The sequence below is a fragment of the Desmodus rotundus genome, chromosome 9 (genome assembly GCF_022682495.2).
Source record: "Desmodus rotundus isolate HL8 chromosome 9, HLdesRot8A.1, whole genome shotgun sequence".
Lineage (NCBI taxonomy): Eukaryota > Metazoa > Chordata > Mammalia > Chiroptera > Phyllostomidae > Desmodus > Desmodus rotundus.
Window position 1 is genome coordinate 1750095 of NC_071395.1, and position 21857 is coordinate 1771951.

Consider the following 21857-nt stretch of genomic DNA (forward strand, 5'->3'; position numbering starts at 1 on the left):
CTGTGCCCTCCGAGGAGCTCCCCCTGTGGTAGGAGACAGTCCACCCGGTGACGACTGTACAAGGACCCTTCTGGGACAGGGACCCCCTGGGAGGTTTGCTTTTATTTAAATTTTGGAAGGATACTAAGTAATTTAAGGGATCAGTAATTTTGCCTTTGTTAAAATAAACTCAGACAAGGAAATAAAGCTGATATAAACTTTTTAAGATTTCAGCGAAACTCCATATAGGCTGGCTGGGCAATGCCCGTGTTTGTTCTCTCTCGCTGCCATTAGCCTTTTGGAGAAAAGGTGTGAGAGCCAAGGAAGACAAAAATGTGCCAAACGCCTGTACTGTCTAAAACCACTTGAGGAAACTTTTTACAGCGCCCACTCAGGCTGGGCGCACGTTCCTCCCAGGCCCAGCAACGCCCTCCTGCACACACGTCACCAGACACGTGCACCTGTGCGGTCCCTCGGATAGCCGACCCAGGGAACACAAGCAAAGGCCCGTAAAATTAGAACGCCTTCACAGAAAATTAAACAACAGCTGAAGAAAACAAGAGTGGTGATAACATCTTCATTATTTTATAACTTCTACTTCCATGTTTTCCTCCCTCCACTGGATACTTTAGACAATTCTCACACTAAAGTTTAAAACCTAGGAAGTTAAACAAAGTCCCGTGTAGCAGTTTCATCCACCCTGGAGGTTCCCTTCTCTCTGTGAGACCCCCCGCAGAGGAACATAACAGCTTAGCTGCCTGCTTGTCCCTCCTTAAGGTTTCCAATGGGAAAGAAACAGTTGCCCAGAAATGTTTCAGCACCTTTCAGTAATTTGATATGTTAGACCCAGGGCCGTAATACTACAACCTCAACATGTAACCATCTGCTCTTGAAAGCAGGGCTGAAGTCCTAAAAAGAAATGACAACAACAACCACGGAAAGAGCTGGACCATCTGTCGTGTTACATTTGTAACTGACTTGGACTGATACAGACCTGTGACTCCCGGAGTCCCGGGATGCCCGCTTCATCTGCCACGACTCCCCACCAGCTCTTTGTCCCTTGAAGAAAGCTGAGCCTCTCGTCCTCCTAAGCTCTTCCCTCTGTGAGTCAGTGTCTGCTGTTTAAACCCTCCCCGCTCTCCTCCCTGCAGCCTCTGTCCGGAGCAGCCTCGAGTTCTTCCACATCCTCCTTTATGTCGGCACACACCGAGGCACCTTTCCGCTCTTGTCCTACGTGTGCGAAGCATTGCTGGTTCAATGCCCCATCAGGGCACACTCCTGGGTTTCGGGCCAGGTCCCCAGTGGGGGGGTGGGAGGAGGTGCGAGAGGCAATCACACATTAGTGTTTCTCTCCCTCTCTCCTTCCCTTCTCCTCTCTCTAAAAATAAATTAAATCTTTTCATAAAATAAAATAAAATAAAAACAGTACCACAGTTTACTTGTCTTAACTAAGTGGCAGACCGCAGTGGCGGTGGGGAGGCCAGGGAGCACGCTGACCTGAACTTGGCCGCGGAAATAAATGTACCGAGGGCACCAAACTTGGGGGGCGGGGCCCAGGTGCTGAATGTTCACAGGACAGCGTCGGGGGCACGTGAGGCCGTCCATAGATACTTTGTGCCCTCGTACTAACCCCAAGGACAAAGCATTCAGTGCCGACAGCATAAATACTCAACACGAGGTGTTTTTCTTCATTCCCAACAGGTAACTGTCAAAACACTTTCATGCAGGCCCCAGGTTGGTCCAAGAGAAACACAAATACGAGGTCATAAATCCATTTTGCAAGCAGATAAGAAGTCAGATTCAGGTGAGTAGGGCACCTACCCACATACATCCCAACCATGGATGTAAGAATTCACACCTATGACCACCACGTGCATCTGAGTATATATAACTAGCGTAAAATAAAATAGAGAGTTGAGTATCTTATAAGCAATAAACACACAAAGAGGCATCAGGGTGTTTTATCATTTTCCTCGTGCAATACACTGGTGATGAGTTTGAGCCCTTCCAAAGCACATTCCAGAAACGCATTTCTCATTAGTTTCCTCCAAAGGCAGGAAATCCCCTACTAGGTGAGTAGAACCGTAATGTGTGTGGGAGGTAAGCTTCAGATTTCTTCAACTATATAGATTGAAACTGCCCTTGAATGCATCCACTTCCTGAAAATAAAAGCTTTATCATAAAATGTTAGTGTCAAAAACGTGGTTAAAAAAAAAACAAGTTCAGAAAACAGATATGCTTAGGTGTGACTATGATCTTTAAAAAAATTTTAAATAACTTCAAAGTTATTGATTATGTTCATCATTTCATAAAAACTAAAAATTCCATTTCATAATACACAAAGGAAAATGTTTTTAAAGAATGCAACAGGAGTTTTTGTGCCCAAAAATTTCAACAGAATAAATCCATCTTGAAGATGCCATTTCAGAATTTTTTTCTTAAATTTGAAAATGTGTGTATTTTCAGTGTTTTGTTTTTGTTTTTGTTTTTTTTTACTAATAACCCCGCATTGGCCTTCTAGACATTCTTGGCACTGCATTTTAGTACATTGTACAAATGATATCTCAAAGGATGTTTTGGTTTAAGCAGGTAGCGTTAAAGGTGACCTTTGGATTTGACTGCTCAGCTGACTCTGGCGCTAAGAAGGTACATGATGAACAGACCTGTCTCTGCAAATGGCGAGAGGCAGTCAGAATGCATTTGGGATTCTGCAGGCGCGGCCCGGCCCCAGGCTCCGCGCTGGTTTAGAAAGTGGCTTCATTGATCAGCCAGGGACGGGCACGCAGTCCTCGTTCCACAGCGCCCGGGCCGGGGGCACTGAAAGCCATTAAACCAGGGTTAGAAACGGTGTTTCACGCTGGACCCTAAATTGTTCCGTGATGGGTCGTCCACAGCAGCTCTGCCACATCTGCCACAGGTACTGAGGCGTATGAAAATGAACCTGTTTCATTCCCATGGCCCGGCCCTCCGAGGGGCAGCTGTGCCCGCAGCTGAGGGACTTTCTCCCCTGCAGGGTTTTTTTTCTGTTTCCTCTGCGATGGTTTCTCTCTAAGGCGGCCAACAGGCTCCACCTTCCACACTTCTCCTCTTAACGGCTCTTTCTATCCTTACAAAATGTTCTGGAAGCGATGCCTAGATGAGCCATTTTTGCCCATTCTCTACATCTTTTCCTCTTTTTAGGGAATAAGACAGCCCAATAACAAACATTGTGTCAGTAGAATGTTACAACGTATCGTGTAACATTCACAGACACACAGGGCATGTCTCTGGCGGCTGTAGACTGACAGAGTCTTAATAGTTTGCCTAGACCACCCTTCCTCCAGGAGCAAAAACCTGTAGTTTAATGGCATGGAAGTTACGCAGCTTTAAATGGTTACTTTATGAGTTTGATGTATGCATCAATATGGTAGAAATTCATGGACATTTTAAATATTTACTAAAATGTAAAAATGTTACAAATTGAGGCCTGGACTCCGGGTCTTAACTCTCATTAAATAATTATGTGACTGGCAAGGTGATTAATCTCTTTGACCTCCATTATCACGTCTGCCAAACAGAATTAGAATAGAAATGCAGCCGAGATCGGGGAACCCGGCCTCATCGTGGCGATGCAGGTGACAGTGTTTCGGGACTCGGAGTCCCACTGTCACTCGGCACGGGCACGCACACGCGGACTCGTGAACACGACCTGGCCCACGTGGGGGTCAGGCTTCCGTGGGCGGGAGCCGCCCGTCTCTCTGTGCTTTCCCAGGCTGCACTTTTCTAAACGTCTACGTGGAAGTGGAAGCAAAATCTCCATCAGTTAAACAAGCTCACGCACTCCGGGAAGATCAAAAATCGATCCGCTGCCGTCTCCTTTTCTCACAAACACCGGCTTCGTTGCGTTTCACTCTGTGGTATTTAGGTCATTTTCAGTTAGAAGGTTGAAAGCCGCCCCATGAAGCAGAACGTTCTGTGGAGTCTGCTATTGAGACTTCTGTGCAGAAATCACCTCGAGACCGTCCACGGCATTCCGTGTTCGCGGCCAGGACCTGCGATGCCTTCCGCTGAGCACGTGGCTCGGCCCTGCATTTCAGGCCACGTATTTCTCAGAAGATCGGCTTTTCCTACACATTCAACGGTATTGGCGGGAGGTGAGGTCTCAAAGCACCAGGAGTTTGAGAACTCTGGCTGACAGCAAACCCGGGGCGGACGGACACGTGCTCCTGGGTGGCAGGTGCCAGACTCGCGCACCCCCGACCGACCGGAAGCTCAGCCCGGCCCAGCAGCCAGCGAGTGCCAAGGCCCCACATCACACGCGTGCAGGACACGCAGGGAGGGCCGGGCGTGATCCATGTGGAATTAACTGACACCACTTTTTCAGCTGCACAGGCATCGTAGCAAACGAAGGAAATGGAAGATGCTCTAAAAGTGCGTTTAAAAGCAGAAGTATTGGAAAATCGATCAGTGAGGAGGACAAAGGGCTGGGGTTTCAGCTATGTGCTTCGTGGTGCGTTTTTAAAGCAGACACGAGCCAACCTGCTGGCACAGGGGGATCCGATTCTTCCAGAAAAACGAAGAAGGTTCTCAAGGTTACTAAGCAGCTCTCAGGCTATTTTGTTAATCACCCAGCGTCTGGGCGGCACCTGCAACTCCCAGGTGCTGTGCATGCGCCCAGCGGCCGGGCACACAGACCCTGAGCCTGCACGTGGGCTGGTGCCACAGAAGGGACACTCAGCGTTAGAGAGCGGACAGACAGAGCTGCAGAGATTCCGCTCCGACGCCCCGCAAAGCCCCCCGAGGTCGTGACACCGCAGCGTGCATCGAGCACGAGATTTCTGTACTTCTGTGCATTACGGGAGAGTCGTCTGGCCAGGAACCGTGGGGAGCAGAGCTGTCGTGGTCGCCACGTGGTCTACCTGCTGCTCTCCCTGCTTTTCCTCACGGAAAGACGGAGTAAACTCATCGACACAGTGACGGCTGGTGACAAGCCACAAAGTGCCATCAGTCCGTTTGCGCTCCGTCACGACACTTTTAAATCCTGCCGACCTGCCCTCTCCCCAGCCTCCTGTTTAAGGGTGTCCGTGCTGGGATGTCAGTGTCTCTCCCATTGTTCTCTCTCTGAACAAGCCCGAGGGGCGCTCGCTCCACAGGCAGCTGTGTTCGTGGGGCACGCTCAGCACCGAGATGGGGGACGAGCTTCGTGACTCCAGAAGAGCATGTTACCCGGGGCTCCTACAGGTTCTCACGGGGGAAAAACAGCTTAGAGACCCAATGCGGATGGATCCGCATCCACGTGGGCAAGATGGAAGGCGTTTGGTTACCTCCAAGATGGACAACAGATTTGGCTTCTTTCCTCGTTGACTAAAACTACTCCTATCCAAAGAGTAGAATCGCCCCTTACTCTCGAAGAAACAATCCACTAATATGCTAGAAACGCCTTTTAATTTTTACTCATGTGGAAGATATACTGGCCTCGCTAGTAAAGCCAGGACGGGGTAGGGTTTTTTCCTAGAATATTTTAAGACAAACTTGTCAAGAAAACTTTTTAACATTCCTGTCAACTATTATTATAACCTTAAATATTATTATGACATAACAATATTAGTATTTAAGGTACTTTAATTGTCCTTCCTTGGGTTTTTTTAATTAGCTAAAACCAGTATATTTTAACAAAAACATTGAGTTTAATATTGTTTTTCTGTTCATAAGCCTAGTTGGTGTCTCTCAAACGCAGATTTTTAAAAACTCATGTCTCACACTGATAAAACCTAAACGTGGCCAGAGGCATGGAAATTTTCTACTTAATTTAGGATGACAGTTATCTCAAACCAAGATCTAGCCTGAAGCACCTTTTTAATGAATGAGCAAAGGTAATGGGGGGAGGGCTAGTTTTTCTGATTCTAATGCTTTCATAAGCTTACATGAGTTTTTTTCATTATCCAGTACTTTGATGGGGTGAAGGAGTAAACGAAAACTTTTTAAAATAATCTCTTAAAATACAGTTTTTAACAAATATCAGAATATTTAAAAGGCAAAGAAATAGATTTAATAATTGTAGTTAAAGAGTAAATAACTTCTCAAAGACTTTAGTTGAATTATACTTCAGATTCCCTTGACAGTACTCTGAAAAAGAAGAAAAAAAGAGGTGCTTGTTTGTGGGGGAATCACCGTCCCCTGAGCTCCTGGCTCGCGGCCTTGGTCCCGGGCTTTGTCTGTGAATGGAGTCAGATCCGTTACTCCCAGTCCAGCCCCCAGCTCCACTCCGCCGCAGACATCGCTCCGCGAAGCGCCCGGCCGGTGCCACACGTTGCTGCGTTTCTCTGAGACACAGTTGAGAGCTCTGGGCTGGTGGACGATGGGTCACAGAGCTGCCAGCCCAGTCAGATCAGACGCGCTCTGCTTGCAGGTGGACCCACCGGGGTCCCCAGGATGTCCCACGTCTGTCACTCTCCCACTCCCCCAATGAGCACGTGGCAAGCCTGGCACTTCTACAGTCGTGTTTTCTAATAGGTCTTCACATGCGTGTGTGTGCGAGTGTATGTGTGTGAGCCAGAACCGCACCAACTGGACACGGTTCTCCAGGGTGAGCTCAGTCAGAAGCCAGGCTCAGAGGAAACATAAAAAACACGCGAGCACGAGAAAGGTCCGGTGTTTGCTGAAGTGCCAGGAAGGACGCAGTGCGGAGACCTGGAACTGAGTCGAAGTCCACGCCCGGGTGTCACTGACATCTGTGATGTAAAGCGGCGCACCCCCGACTCCGAACATCGTCCGCGAAGACAGGCTAGTCCCTCGCAACTGTCACAGTTAAAAACTCGAAAGCAGTTAGGTAAGGATCTCAACAGCCGTGAATGCTCGTGACGTCCCACCTTTTGGAAACCACACACACCAGTAGCTGCAGCTGGCATCCAGCTACACTATTCTGTCGCCCACGTGCGTGCAAAGCGGGGGCAGGAATCAAAGACACTGAAAGGCTGGTCGGGTTACATTATCGGCAGTTAAAAGGAGGTGTGAGGTGCGCGGCATGGACAATGCGGGGCCACTCATTACCCTGCACGAGCGGCGTCTGGGTTCACCTGTTCCCCGACTGGGCAGGCGGCTGGCGCCTTCAAGTGCGTGTTGTAAAATGCAGTTGATAAGATGTATATGGGCATTTTATTGGGACTTTGAGAAAAGTCTGAATTTTCTTGTAAATATTTCAAACAGCACACCTTTCTCTAATGGCGCTTCTTGTTTGAACCCTCCGATCACACTTCTGTCGCCAAATTTTGGACATTTGAACGGCCACAGCATCAATTATGTGACAGGATCAGCGAGCGAAAAGCATTCCCTGTGTGCGGAACCACACCAGACAGAGGTCCTCTCGCCCACTCTGCCACTTTGTTTGTAGCTGGTCATTTTTAGCCACACCAGTGACCGATGTCACCCCCTAAATTAAAGATAATGGCACAGGTCTGCTACACAAGGGGACCTCGCCACCATGTGGAATGAGTACGGTCGCCGGGATGTTAGCCGGTAGAAATCAAAGGAATTCTCTCAGCCTTGCAACTGTCTAATGCAAATAAAACATTTCGGATTTTGCAGACCTTCTATTCCTTGCAGACTTAAATGTGTTATTTTTTGTTCCTCCAAACAAGAGACAAGCAAAAAAACTTACAACAGACAAATGCTTCTGATTTTTATTAAAATGTAAACAGAGTCAAAAGGCTCCCTTTGGATCAGAAATCATTCTTTCCATAGTCCATGAGAAAAGTCTTTCTAACTGCCTTGATTCTTAGGAAAAAATGCTATTAGAAATTTGAAACAAAACTAGACATTTATTTTAGAGTTTTAGTCCACAGAATTGTGTGTGTATTAAATTGCTTTTGTATAATACCCAAGTAGAGCAATAAAAATACTTCTATAAATAGTATTTCAAATATCTTCAGGTGTAGCCTAGAAGAACAAATTAGTTCACTTTGAAAAAAGAGGACCTTCCCAGAAAACACTTTACATGAACTCACATCTTTTCAAAACACAACCTGAGAATCCCCGAAGAGAGAACTCCGGGTGCCCTGGGGGGGGGGCCTGCTCTGGCTCCCCCGGTTCTGCCCCAGCACTTCCATGAACACACCTGACACCCCTCCTGGGAGGCGGCGTTCTGCCTCACTGACTGGCCCCCTCCGGCGACAGTCACCCTGGGGGCGCCAGGCCTGGACTGTGTCCAAGCCAGCGCATGGAATTGGTTATATTGGCTGTGATAGTCATGGGCTTAAAATAAGTATAAATGTGTAATACAATTAAACAAATGTAATGAATCCCAAAGGTTTAGGAAAGAAATTACAGTTATAAAGCCTGATGGCTTGGAGTCAAAGTTTTATTTAAATTTTCTTCATTTTTAAATATTGTCTATAGTTAAGGGTGATATTTAATAATTATTGTCTAGAAACATGTCCTTTTTCACTTCTGCATTTAGTAGCACATTCCTTTTCCTTTTGGAAAACTGAGTGACATCCTCGGACTTTTGACACATCTCCCCTTCCCCAACTTGCAGAGGGGTGCAGCTTCTTAATCGCAGAAAAGCCCTTCCACCCGGACACGGCAGCCCCTCCCCGCTGTGCACAGACCCCGCACCACCTCTGGTTCCGCCGCCCACAGCAGCCCTCGAGAACTCCGCCTTCCCCGCTGACGCTGTTTGCGAGATGTGTCCCTGAAGTCACTCAACTTGAACGTGAGTCGGGTCTGCACAACAGAGACTTGGAAAGCACGTCTCTCTCAGAAGTTCCTCGTAGATACATGCGTGTGAGCGGCGTGTGAGGCATGGCTTGGTGTGCGGGAGAAACCCGACGTCCTCTGCTGAGGGACCCAGCAGGTCAGCCGCAGCTCCGGCGGGTGGAGGTAACTCGGGAAGACTGTCATCGTTAAATGGAAGGGACCCGTCCATCTGTGGAGGAAGGAGTGAGCATGCCCCTGGGTCTCCTCACAGGAGGAGCTCTCACACCCCTTTCTACTCGGAGGGCCCGGTTTCTTCGCACAGGAAGTACACGCAGGGAGTGCACGGGAAGCACACACGGGAAGCGCACAGGAAGTGCACAGGGAGTGCACGTGGGAAGCGCTGCTGGCATCACCTGATTGACAAAGACACTTTGTTTCTTGGTCTGCGAACTGTTGTTAAACATAGCGCTGTGTGGGGCAGGGAGCAGCCACAGACTCCTGAGGGTGCAAAAGCGTTCCAGCAGACACGACCAAGTTGGAAGAGCTGAACGTCAACGACTCCACCTGATACGTTTTATAATTGCCATTTTATGACTGAGCACAGAGACAGCGTAACTAGAGACGGTCACTGAGTCTTGCTAACAGACTGAGGGCATCTGTCACTCCGGCCCAGCGTCCACCGTCTCTCCTCACAGGTGTTAAAGACCTGAGCACCCTGACAGGAGAGGCGATGCCGCGGTCGTAAAGGTGACGAATCTGGCCTTGGACGCTCGTGTGGGCCACAGTTCCAGCACATGCGTATCAGTGTTGCGTGGAGACGAGCAATGAAGTGTGCAGAGGCGGAGGAAGGTGACAGGTGTGGATTTGTGTCAGGAAGGACGCAAACCAAAAAAGATACGGCTTGCCAAGTGAAAAGGGCACAGCCCAGCCCTGCCATTTTGTCTGTCGGCTGCTTCGTTTTTTTCCTTCTCTCCTGTCCACCCCGAACCCCCTACCGCCAGGAAGGGAGCCCAGCAGGCGCCCCCTGAGCTCACAGCAGGAGCAGTGGGGGGCGCCTCGCTCACGGGCCAGGGCGGAGCTCCGTCAGCCCTCTCCTCTGGGTCTGCGAAAAATAGGACCAATTGATAGTGGTCAGTACTTTCCACTTACAGCTGTTGTATTATTAATGCCGAGAATGCATTAAATGGTTTCCTGACTGCATCAGAAACGAGGAAGAAATGGACGGGCTGACTTGACATTATTTTTTAATTATTGTGATATTCTTGGCCTTTTGACCCACATCCTGAAAGTCTTCTCTTTATCCAACTACACACTTTAAAATCGTACAAATAGCAGGCGCGGACGGCGGGGGCTGAGCGGCGGCGCGGCGAGGGGCTCCTCGCGTGCCGTCGGCCGGAGGCGGAGAGGCGGGGTCGATATGGAAGTGAAGGATGCCAACTCTGCGCTGCTCAGTAACTACGAGGTGTTCCAGTTACTGACCGATCTGAAAGAGCAGCGTAAAGAAAGTGGGAAGAATAAACACAGTTCTGGGCAACAGAACCTGAATACTATCACCTATGAAACATTAAAATACATATCAAAAACGCCATGCCGGCACCAGAGCCCTGAGATTGTCAGGGAATTTCTCACAGCAATGAAGAGCCACAAGTTGACCAAAGCTGAAAAACTTCAGCTGCTGAATCATAGGCCTATGACTGCTGTTGAGATCCAGCTGATGGTGGAAGAGAGTGAAGAACGGCTCACAGAGGAGCAGATCGAAGCGCTCCTCCACACTGTCACAAGCATCCTGCCCGCAGGGCCCGACGCGGAGCAGCAGAAAAATACCAACCATGATGTGACGATGGATGAAGAGGACTCGGCATAGACGGGTACAGCTGGCCCGAGCGTCTCACGAACTTGAAAGGCCCAGCAGCCATTTTTCAGACATAGAAGATTGTTTGTTTAGTTTCACCCTCTCCCCCAACAGACCCGATTTCATGATTAGTTGGGTAAATCACAAAAAATAAGCCTTTCTCAAAAATAAGCTGAAAAGAAATACTTAGCCTCCGGGAGAAGAAACACAGTGAAGACAGGCTGAGGTGGTCAGGGCAGAGAGCTAAAGGAGGGCACAGTCAAAGAGGACAGTGACTGCGGAACCCTCTGTGGTCAAAATCTCTCTTCCCTGGCCTTTGCCACAACTGTGGGGGAGTCTTTTATACATAGCTAGTAACATATTTGCATTGCCTTTGATGGGCTGTGTCCTACTCATTAGTTTTATCTACTTCCCGAGGAACTTCCCAGGCAGGGGCAGAGTGCTGTTGGGATAAGTAGTGAGCTAGGAGAATGCAGCGAGCTGGCTAGAAACTCCCCGAGCAGCTCCAGTCTAAGTGAGCCCCCGAACTTGCCTCACCTTAGAGGAAGCTTTCCCTCAGACACAGCTGAGGTAAGACAAGAACAGGTCTGGCCAGCTATCCTCAGGTCTAAAGGCCCTTTTCCTCTAATAGCAGGGGCTTTATCTACAAGCTCACTGTTTAGTCTTAAATGTTTGGGTACAGCTCCTTCCAGTTGAAAAGAGGCACTTCAAACTGAATGACTGGCAACGGAAATGCAGTGTTGGTTGCCTTTCTGACTACCCTCAGTTTCTTGCCCTGGGCAGGTGCCTCTTGTTAAGACTTTAGTGAGCTTCGATTTGCACAAAGGATAAATTATTTACATCTTTAAAAAGGGCATAATTATGTACCCCTTTTCATAGACACACTATGTAAGAACTGGAGGTTGATTAATAAGAATTTGAATTAGTTGGCTGTTGCAGAGTTCAGTTTTTTAAAATTTAAAATATTAAGATGATTACCATGTGAAGAGCTTGTTAACATTCAAGCATTGGAGGGTTTAGTAGCTCCAGATATGTGGTTGCCTTTGGTCCCAGGAATATTGGAAAAAAGTCTTAACTTCTCACATTCACTTGGCTCCCTGTTTGAGGAAGAAAATGCCCATAGACATTAATTTTCCAAATTGGCACTTGCTTTGTTGTAAATTATACATTTTCAATGCTGCTATTAATTGGATTACTTCCCACTCCCTTGTCATTTCCAGGTTTTCATTTTCTTTACCTCCTCCCCTCTCCCAGTTGTAATTATGTCAGCCCTAACCTTGTCATCGAAGGATCAAGGGAAATCTGCTAACAGGCAGCATTGAATTACAGGTCATTTATTTCCAAATCTTTCTGCAGTATTAGGAATTTTACCACGGGCTGTTGGTTTGTTTATTAGTCAAGGGATACATATTCCCATGTATTATTGTTTCATCTTAACCCTGAGTGTGTTAGACTTTTTTACCTGAAGGATTTAGGGCTTAATCTATTTAATAATAAATTGTTTCCAGGTGAAAAAAAAAAAAAAAAAAAAAAATCGTACAAATAGAACTCTTTTTCAAAATGCATTTCAAAAAATTGAAGAATTTTTCTGTCTAGGTTTAGAACTTTCGGTATGTTTTTGGTTAGGTCTAGTTTTGCCCTTGGAAACACACACAGCTGTTTCTCGAATTAGAAGGGCCGTCTGAAGGGCCTCCGGCCTCCGGTATGCATTCGGTCTATTACAGAAAGAAGTTCCCGTGTGGCTCCCAAAAAGGAAAGTAACTGTCATGCTTCCCGGGGAGAGAAAGCAAAACCAAGGATCATCCTTGAAAGCAAGGAAGAGAATAGATTTTTTGTCTTTTCCCCCTTCTTACTGACTTGCGCAGAGCAGAGCTGTGACGGCCATGCCCACGTGGCCATTTACGTTTAAACTTATGCAAACAAATTAACTGTGACTGAAAGTAAAATGTAAAGACCAGCTCCTCACTCCCCGCATCGCAGGCGCTCGGGAGCCCCTGCACCACCCCCGGGAGGCCCGCTGGACCGTGGGGCCTTGAGGGCTGGGAGTGAGGAGGGGTAGGACGAGGCCCGGGGGCGCATCCTAGTGAGGGGGCGAGGCACGATCGCAGGGAAGAGGAGGGAAATAGGACAGAAAGTTCTTGGGCAAGGGAGAGGCGGGATTGGCAGGACTAGAAGTGTTAATATTGGAAGGCCGAGGGAAGAAATAAGAAGATGCAGCCTGAGGACCTTTGAAACTTGGGCAGGCCGGGTGAGCGAGGAAGCGCGGCCAAAGCTGTAGTGAGGGAGGGAGGGTCGTGTGACCCCCTGGCAACTGGTCAGGGAGGGAGAGTGTGAGGGGAGGGCGGTTCCTACCGAGGCTGGCAGGGTCACCGTCCTGTGCGGGGGACAGCTCCCACCCTCGGAATGAGGGAGGGTGGACAGAAAGAAGGGATATCGAAGAGACGTTCACGCCCCAAATCATTTGCAGACACTGAGAGAGAGCACAATGGAGAACACAGGCGAGGCACTGACCACTGCGAGCTTGTTCCCCGAGGGCCCTGGGGGAGGGCTGTCCTCCCGGCAGAGAGAAGAGCTGGCTAGCGGGTCTCGGCACTCACTGCTTGTCCCGGGTATCCATCCCACACACTTCACTTCCACACTCTCCACACGGGGACTCACACCCCCTGCCCTTGTGTGAGCACGGCCCCACTCCTGCCTCCTTCATCTCCGACAGAGGGCTCATCTCGGCCTCCTGGACAAATAGAAGCCACTCCATGGGCTTCCTCCTCCCTCCCACATGCAGCCAGCAGCTGCCCCAGGCACTCTGTCTCTGTGTCCCCTCTCCGGAGAAGGTGGCCCTCCTGCCACCCCCCCAACCCCCACACCCTGCTCTGGAACACCCCCCTCCTCCGTACTGTCTCCGGGGTCTCCGTCTGAAATGACCAACTCCGCTCCATTATTGATTCTTCCACCGACTTCTCTCCCACAGCACGCAGACTGTGTTCTGAGTTATGAACCTGACTATTGCTTCCACTCCCACGGTCCGTCAGCCCAGTGCTGGATGGCACTGACCCCCACCTGCAGCACCAAGGTATAAGCAGTTCAGGTAATGTTGTCCCCTATACACAGCTGTGGCTGCAGGGTGTGGCAGTGGCACAGACCCTGGCCACTGGGCTCACGGTGGGCTGTTGCTGAGCCGGCCAGAGTGCAGGTTGGGACCTGTGTGTGCCTCTCACGCTGTACAGACAAGAAGGCCAGAATTACTACACTTACTTTGCTATTATAATAAAAGCAGAAAATAAGTATAAAGAAAAATGTGCAGAACTGCAGAACCGAGAGCTGCAGAAAAGCCAGCTGCAGCCGCCGACTCCGGGCTTCTTCATTCACACACACCACCGTGTTGTTACTGTGTAAGCCAGTTTCAGTTGGGAGTTCTGCAACTTGTAGCCAAGAGCGAAATCACTGGTACATGAAGGACCAAACACACCCGTCCGTGACCTCGTGTTCCCCTGTAGCAACTGTGACAGCTCTGCTCCTGTCACATCAAAACGACTTGAGAGACTTCTCTGTAGAGCGTCTCTGTCACGTCCTCATCTCCTCTCTGCACCTCCACCTTGTACTTGGGCGTCTACCACACCGCTGCAGGGCAGTTACCAGCAAGCCAGCTCCCTCCGGGGGGGAGCCAAAGACCATTTCCTTTTATCCGTTTTACTGGGTCTCTCAGCAGGATTCAACAGAGCTATCAATTCTATCACAAAATGCTCTTTTCTCTGCCTTCAGTGAAATTATGTGCTTCTTGAGTCTCTCCAGGCTCACTCTCTCAGAGGTCAGTTGCAAGAAATAGAAATCACTCTGGCAGCTGGAAGATAAGGGGCTGTAACACAGGGAGAGACATGCTGTCCAAATGACTGCGGACCGGCAATGTCGGCTCCTGGTTCTTGAGTTCGGCAGAGAGAGGATTCAGAGCCAAGAGCTCCAGTGCGAGAGGAAGTTCATTCAGCATGCAAAGTGCAATTGCACTCAAAGGGAAGGTTCAGGCGGGCTGCTCAGAGAGCTCCTTGCCTTTGGAAAGAAAGCCACAGACACAGAGTAAGTGAGCCAGCCAGGCTGCATGGACTCGGGAAACAAGTTCAGAGGAAAAAGGGGGCCCTTGAAGAAAAGCGCAGGGGTCATCGCAGGGTGAGGCGCCACTGCCCGCTGCTCCCCTGGTTGCACGTGTCATGGGGACTCTCCGAGCGTAGGAAAAAGGAAGCGAAGATGCACTCCCGAGGAGAGAAGGGGCGGGTGTGCTCCAGAGGGAGCGTGCGCTGTCCTGTGTCTCAAGGGTCTTTATCTGAGGGCGGGAATCTTAGGGGAGACCTCAGGGGAGGGTTTCAATAGAATATTCATCAGCCTTCCAGGTGTGGCTTTTAACATGCTGATTTATCAAAATGAGCGTATAGGGTCAGGGTCACTGCCTCTAGTGACTGGTCGTCTCTCGGGCAGGGGTCCTGGGTCATTGCAGCCAGCCCCGACGTCAGCCGTGGCTGTTTGCTGGGCCCGGAGCTGAAAACAACGGAGGCCTAGACGTTACCTCCAGTGTGACCAAAACTCTGTCCCTGCGGTCAGGGACCCGAGGCTTCGTTCCTAAGGTTATGTGATGCGTGCGGGTCAGAACCTCACTGTGCGGAGGGTGCAATGGTGAAGGCAGTGGTCCTGCAGGGGAGAAGGAGGCGGGGGGTCGGGGTGCTGGGGGGGCCAGTTTGAGTCAGCCATCTGTCTCAGGCTCCCCATTCCACCTGCCAACAGGTTTTCCTAGCTCCTTACTCTCCTGCCTCAGTTTCGGAGGCTGGGGGAGCAGGGTAACACCCCAGAGCCACCAGCATCAGAGTCCTGCTTAACCAGGAAAGGCCTCGGGAACTGTGGTCCCAGGGAGTGTCTGCCTTAGCTGAGTCCACAGATTCCACCACCATCCACTCCTCTCCATGAGCCCAGACCCAAGGATCAACCTCGAGCTGCATCTTTTTCTTCATCCTCTATGTTCAGTCGGTTAACAAATCATTCAAATCTAGTTCAGATAAGCCCTGAATCCAGCAAGTTCTGTTATCTCCGCCACCGCCATCCTAGTACCAGCCTCCACACTCCTCACACCGACCACAGGCTGGTCCTCTTCGCTCGTGCTCGTGAATCAGCTATTCCCTTCTTCACACACCATCCGGGACGGCCAACCAAAATTAGACCAGAGGGTGTTCTTGCTCCAAACCCTACAGCGGTTCTCCACTGCGCCTGAAACAAAGCCCTAATCTCACCCACTCTGTGTGAACTAGCGTCTGCTCGCCTTTCCAACCTGTCAGACTTTTCCCCGAGTCTTCCCGTGCGCAGACACTGCTCCCACGTTTGGGAACCCATGCCCGCTCTCCTCCCGCTCAGAGTCTCTTCTCTCAGGACCGAGGCCTCCCGCCCACGCAGGCTTCACCACGTTCGCAGAACGCTCTTCTCTGGCTTCCTGACCGCCTGCTGCCTCTCCCACTTGCTCTCTCCCCATCACCCGGTTTGCTGTCTTCATAGCACGGTGACCTTTTGAAATCCTACTGCTTGTTGTCTATTAATTCCGAGAAAGCAGGAATTTATCTGGCACCCTCTGCACCGTAGGCCTAGCACCTGGCACTGACATACAGCAGGCCCCCCGTAGACGCCCGTTGTGTGCTCGGCTAGATTCGCGGCAAGCAGCACAAAGTAAACATGTCCTTAGAGTCCCAGATGCACAACATCTGGTAGGTAGCATAGCAGAGTGACAAGACTTTTCGTTCCTCCGCGGGCAGGGGTCTCCCTCCTGGGCCGGGGATGCGGAAGAGGCAGAGTCCGGGAGGGCAAACGAGGGTGAGGGAAAGCCACCCCTGAGCCCTCAGACCTGGGGAGCAAAGCAGCGCCCTCCCCCTGGTTTCCAGTCCGGGGTGTCTGACGTTTGCACCTTTCCTCCGAACGCTGAGACATGGGTGCTCTGTCCACTTGTTCAAAGCTGTGACAAGGTCACAGGCCCTGAAAGAGGGAGGCAGGACTTGGGACGGGGACACGGGCAGGCCTGGGCTCCAAGCCCGTGTCCCCTCCACCGTGCGCACTGTTTCTGTTGGGACTTTGCTTCCCCGGGTTCCCGTGGTGGGTCTCTCGGGAGGGGCCATGCCGCATAGTCTGTGATTTACGTCTCATCCAGATGGAATTAAAAACAAATCCCAACTACCACTTCCCGTCATGATAAAGTTTTACTTCTTTTCTACTTAACTCAGCACGCAGTGTTTGAAGTCGAATGGTCAATAACTAATTGGGGAGTTGGGGAATTCTTTGGAAGAATAGAATTTATCTTCATTAATTAATATGTATAGAATTCTGTGCTTGCATTGACCAACTAATTCCTGATAAATGCTGTGATCAAATATGGTTTAGTTTAGTTTTAAAAAGTCTTAGCCACCCAAACGCTGGTTTCCGTACGTACCGAGATTAGACGCCACACGGGAAGAGCGTAAATCGGGGCCAACCGCACGCCCACAGTGCCAGATGTGCCGGGGACGCCTCTCTGGAACCGAACCAACAGCGCTCAGACTCAGTTTTCAATGAAAAGGTTGATACACCTCAACAAAGCCCCCTCATTTCCTTTTGTTCTTGAAATGGACGTCCTAACTTACTGACTCATTTAAAGAGAGCAGGGAAGCAAAGAATAAAAGAACAAAATTAACCCGAAAACTTCGTCAGAATAGTTCCTGGTAATATGCGGCCTCATCCTGAAGAATAAGACTTAGAAGATGCCGGCAACTGCATTTAACGTGATTATGTAAACAGTGATTTTATAGCCATTATCTCGTTTGCACAGCTCTGAATAAACCTGATGTTGCCTATGATAAACATCACACAATGGGAAACTGTTGCCATCAAATCAGTCACATTCAGGCACCCGGGCTCTGGCTCACTCCTGGGAAGACGACGACGCACACACCCTGCCCTGTTCCCCGAGGACCACGTGTCCTCCGGACCCCAGCACTGCCCCTCAGCCGGTCCCACCACTTCGGTCAGTTGTGGGGGAGGAGCCTGACGGGTCAGCACTGCTGCGTTGGGACGTAGAGCTGACCCGAGGTCGCTCACAGGGACAGCTCGGGTCACAGGTGAGGCGTCCCCCCTCCAGGGAGGGCAGCCCTGCCCCGTGAACACGCAGATGTGGTGCTGATGGAGGATTCGGAAAAGATGATCTCATTCAAAAGAGAGTATTAACTAGAAAGAAACCGGAGCAGATCATATATGATGGTTTAAAGAATACAGAAGAAAAGAAAGAGGGCAAAGTCCAAACACAATGTATCACCCCCATGCTACAAATGAAGGCTGCAGGCACAGGCAGAGCCTCACTGAGAGAAAGGAAGGCACCACACGATGGCTCCCGGAAAGTAAGGGGCGCGTCTTCAGGGGAGGCACAGGGCAGCGGTCAGAGAGAAGCTGTGGCTCGTGCAGCCCAGGGAAGAGTGGGAAGAACCGTCCACCACGCTACAGGCGATGAGAGCCCAGCGACAGACACCGTGGGAAAGAAACACTTGTGAAAGGCAGCAAAACATCACGGTGCCTTTGTATTCCCACTAAACTTTTCCGTACGCCTGAGACCACCCAAAATACTAAAGCCTATGGATTTAAAGGAGCGTTTCTAGAGTAGTCACCAAAAATGCACAATGGAAGATTTGAAGGAAGAAAATTAAGCAAAATTTAATGGGAGCAGTGAACTCCCATTAAAGCAAAAAAGCTAAAATAAATGGAGATTCTTTTACCTCTGATTTTTAACCTTTCCCCAGAAGTCCTAGCCAACCTTCCTTCTGGGAGGAAGCACACGGGACACAGACCTGGAGGGACAGGGGTGCAAAGCCATCATCGTGTGTAAGTGATACCACCGTTTGCCGGGAAGGCCCGTAAGAGCAACAGGAAAACTACAACGTTGAGAGAAATTACTCAGATGGCTGAGGATGAAGCTGGTCTCCATAAATGACAGTTCTCGTGGGGCGAACAGCGAAGTAAACAGTTAAAGGAAGAAATGTCACTTACACCTACTACCAAACCGACAAAACAGCTGAACTTACTGTAAGGAATGTGTGAGCCCTGAGTGAAATAACAGCTTGACTGTGTCACCGGAGGAGCCTGGGGGCGGGAGACGCAGGCAGCCAGGCATGTTGGAACCTGCAGGGCGCAAAGGTATCGGTCCCCTGAGTTAGCTGACGGTCCGCAAGTGAACCCAGGAGAAATGTCACCTTAGCAAATCAAACCAGGCAGTTATAAATATGTCAAATCAATACGCAGTAACACCCAGCATGACGTCAGTAGGGGAGAGACAAGACTAGCTGACCAGATAGATACTCATATGTTAATAAAATTAGAGTGGCGAAGGATGTGGGGTATTCACGCATGACTAGAAAGCAGAAGCCAACAGAACGAAGATGATGCACTCCAGAACCAGATCGAACGCACACGGGATTCCAGTGGGACCGAAACGGAACTTCAGACGAGAGTGGGGACGTAAGATTACTCACCGAAGGTTTTCGGGCAACTCGGTGCATACACAGAAAAAAGTGAAGATTTATTTCTAACCATGTCTTACACAACATGCATTCCAAATACATCAAGGATCTAAACATACTCTAAAAGTACTAAAAAAAAAAAAACCCATAAAATAAATAAGGGTCTAATCTCAGAAAAGGGAAGTCTTTCACAGTGCATTGCAAAACTCAGAAAATATAAAAGAAATGATACACTTAACTGCGTGAAAATTTAAATTGTCTGCATGTAAAAAACCCCATATAAATCACAACATAAATAGCAAACAGGAAAAAAAAAAAAAGGTTGCAACTTATATCACTCACAAAGGTCTAGTTCCTTAAACAGAAGAATTCCGTAACCCAATAAAACAAGAACCCAAAAGAGAAAATGAGCCCGGGAAGTAAAACGGCGTTTCCCAGGACAACAAATACACATGGCTGTTGGCCTATTTGATACTGAGAGAAACCAAAGGAAACCAATGCAGCAAGTTTTTCACCTAAAAGACGGTGGCAAATCCAAGTGCGACTCGGCTAGGAAGCCAGCAGCTCAGGAAAGAGAGGGTACGAATTAGTGAGCCTCTAAAAGGAGCAAGTTCACACCTTCCACCACCATCACGAACGCTCAGCTCCTTGGTTTCGGCGGTCCTGCAGGGATGCATCCTCCTGACTAGGTGGCAGGTAACGGGGAGAAGAACGGGGTGCACAGTGGGAGATGCGTTGCTCCAGAGCCCGTGTTAGCAAAGGCCGGCCCGAAACGCAGGGTCTGCGCCAGCCGTGCGCTGTGTGCAGGAGGAGGAGGTGACGGCGGACTCCTGAAGGGAGGCCACGCGGACATTTAAAGTGTTGATTCTACGACACCTGGGTATCCCCCAGGTGCAAAACCAAGGTGCGGGCAGGCAGAGCGGCCCCCACATTGTGCCGCTGATGCTGGTTGTGTGCCGGCTGTGTTACGGGTCTCTCAGCCAGGCCACAGGTATCGTGTGCGCTGCGTCCTGCACAGTGTCACAGCCTCTCAGCGACGTACAGCCGCGTGCGCACACACAGGATCTCCGTGGGGACACTGAACAGCTGCTAGCGGCTGCCCACAAAAGAAGCTCTCGGCCCACCTGCATTAGCGGTGCCTCAGAGAACGGGAACAGCGTCCGTCACAGACCGAACTTTAATGAAACAAAGGTCGCTGGCAAAGGTCGCGTCTGCACTGGCCTTCTCCTGGCCCGTGTGTGGGCGCCGGCCTGCTGTGGGGCGCTGGGTGGAAAGATGGGTAGTCTCTCCTGAGCAGGAAGAGATCAGATCCAGAAAAACAATGCCATGAAGTTTAAAATATTTTCTGGTGAGGGGTGGGCCTATCTGTACATTAAAGAAAAAAAAAGTGTTCCAGACGCCGGGGTCTGGATACAACACAAACAAAAGAACGCTACAATGACAATTGTAGCACTACAATTGTACGCTACAATTGTGACACTGGGCACAATGCATTTTCATTCCTCCGGCTCTCTGGGGCCACTGGCCCTGTCAGCAGCCTGTCCCGGCCAGACTGCCCCCATTTCCAGGGACAAGAGGAGGGCGCCTCCCAGCCAGGGCCTGCGTGCCCCAGGCCTGTCCTTCCTCCCCTTTAGCACTCTGGGCCACGGTATCCGTCATCTTAGCCCCCAGCACGTGAAGTAGCACAGGGTGCTCACTACGGAAATTCTTGCTTCGTTGGGACCCAGGAGCCACAGGTAAGAAAGCTTCATCTCCCGCAGATGGTAGGTGCCATGGCCCGTCACCACAGGCCCGAGACACAGCAGCCCAGTGAAAATCTGAATGCGCATATTTGCAAGATTCTAAGCACCTGCTTCCTCTCCTCTGGGCAGGGAGTGGTGGGGGTGGAGGGCGGGGCTGAGGTGGTGGGTGACAGGGAGGGTTTTCCTGAGGTAATAGCTCAGTGTCACTATGGGTGTGTCTAAGAACTGAGACCAGGCAGAGCCTGAGACTGGACCTCAGCGCAGGTGGCTGATGGGAGGGTCTTGGGAAGTAGGTCACACCTCTCATCTCAGCAAAGGGAGGGAAGCCAATGGAGGCAGTGACTGAGCTGGTTACCAAGGCAACCAGCAGTCCAGTATCAGCGAGGTCCTCTGAGGAGCCGCCTGGGCCACCCCCTGCTTCGCTCCCGGGTGGCTGGGAGGTTGACGCAGGTATCTGCCCCTGTTCACCCTCTTTGGCTAAGGAGGGTTAAGGTGCCCTGGGGGATGCACTCCCTGCACCTGCCAGCTTCTCAGTCTTGGGACAGAGTGAGCTGCCCAAAGCTTCCGAAAATGCCAAAGACATACCGGCATTTGAGGTGGGCAGGTGACGGGTAGTGAGAACATCCCACTGTGGCTGCACTGAAGTCCCAGGTGGGCTCAGGGGGAGGGGCAGGGTAGGCAAGGTGTCTGCTTCCAGGGTGAGGAAATGAAGCTACAGGAAGCCACCTGCAGACACAGCCACATCCACCCGTCGCTCATGCCTGCATGTCTCAGGGATCCCCAAATTTCTTGTATGAAGATGGTCATCGTTACCCGGCAGGACATCAGCAACGGGGTCAAGGGCCTTTCATAGAACCAAGATCGCAACCCCTTGCATTTGGAGACACGTTTGAAAATTCTGACATGTATTATGGTGCTTATTATGGAGTCTCTCCAGTCTCCGGTTTCTCAGGTGACAACCGTGGCGTTGGGGGAGGGGGTCGAACGCCTTTAGACGTGGATTTTCAAACTCACCTCGGGTTTTCAGCACCCCCCACCCCTTATCTCCTTTTACAGAGACGCTTGTTCTTCCTGATCCCAGCGGGAAACAGCCATTTCTGACCTTCCCAC

The 21857-nt window shown here is 50.3% G+C and overlaps 1 protein-coding gene across 1 annotated transcript; it reads left to right on the forward strand.

Annotated features, from left to right (window-relative positions):
* Positions 1 to 9989: 9989 nt before the first annotated feature.
* LOC128779300 (DNA-directed RNA polymerase III subunit RPC9) lies at positions 9990 to 12009 on the forward strand. The gene has a single exon (XM_053911907.1). The coding sequence runs from the start codon at positions 10070 to 10072 to the stop codon at positions 10514 to 10516; it is 447 nt and encodes a 148-aa protein (XP_053767882.1). The 5' UTR covers positions 9990 to 10069; the 3' UTR covers positions 10517 to 12009.
* Positions 12010 to 21857: the final 9848 nt, after the last annotated feature.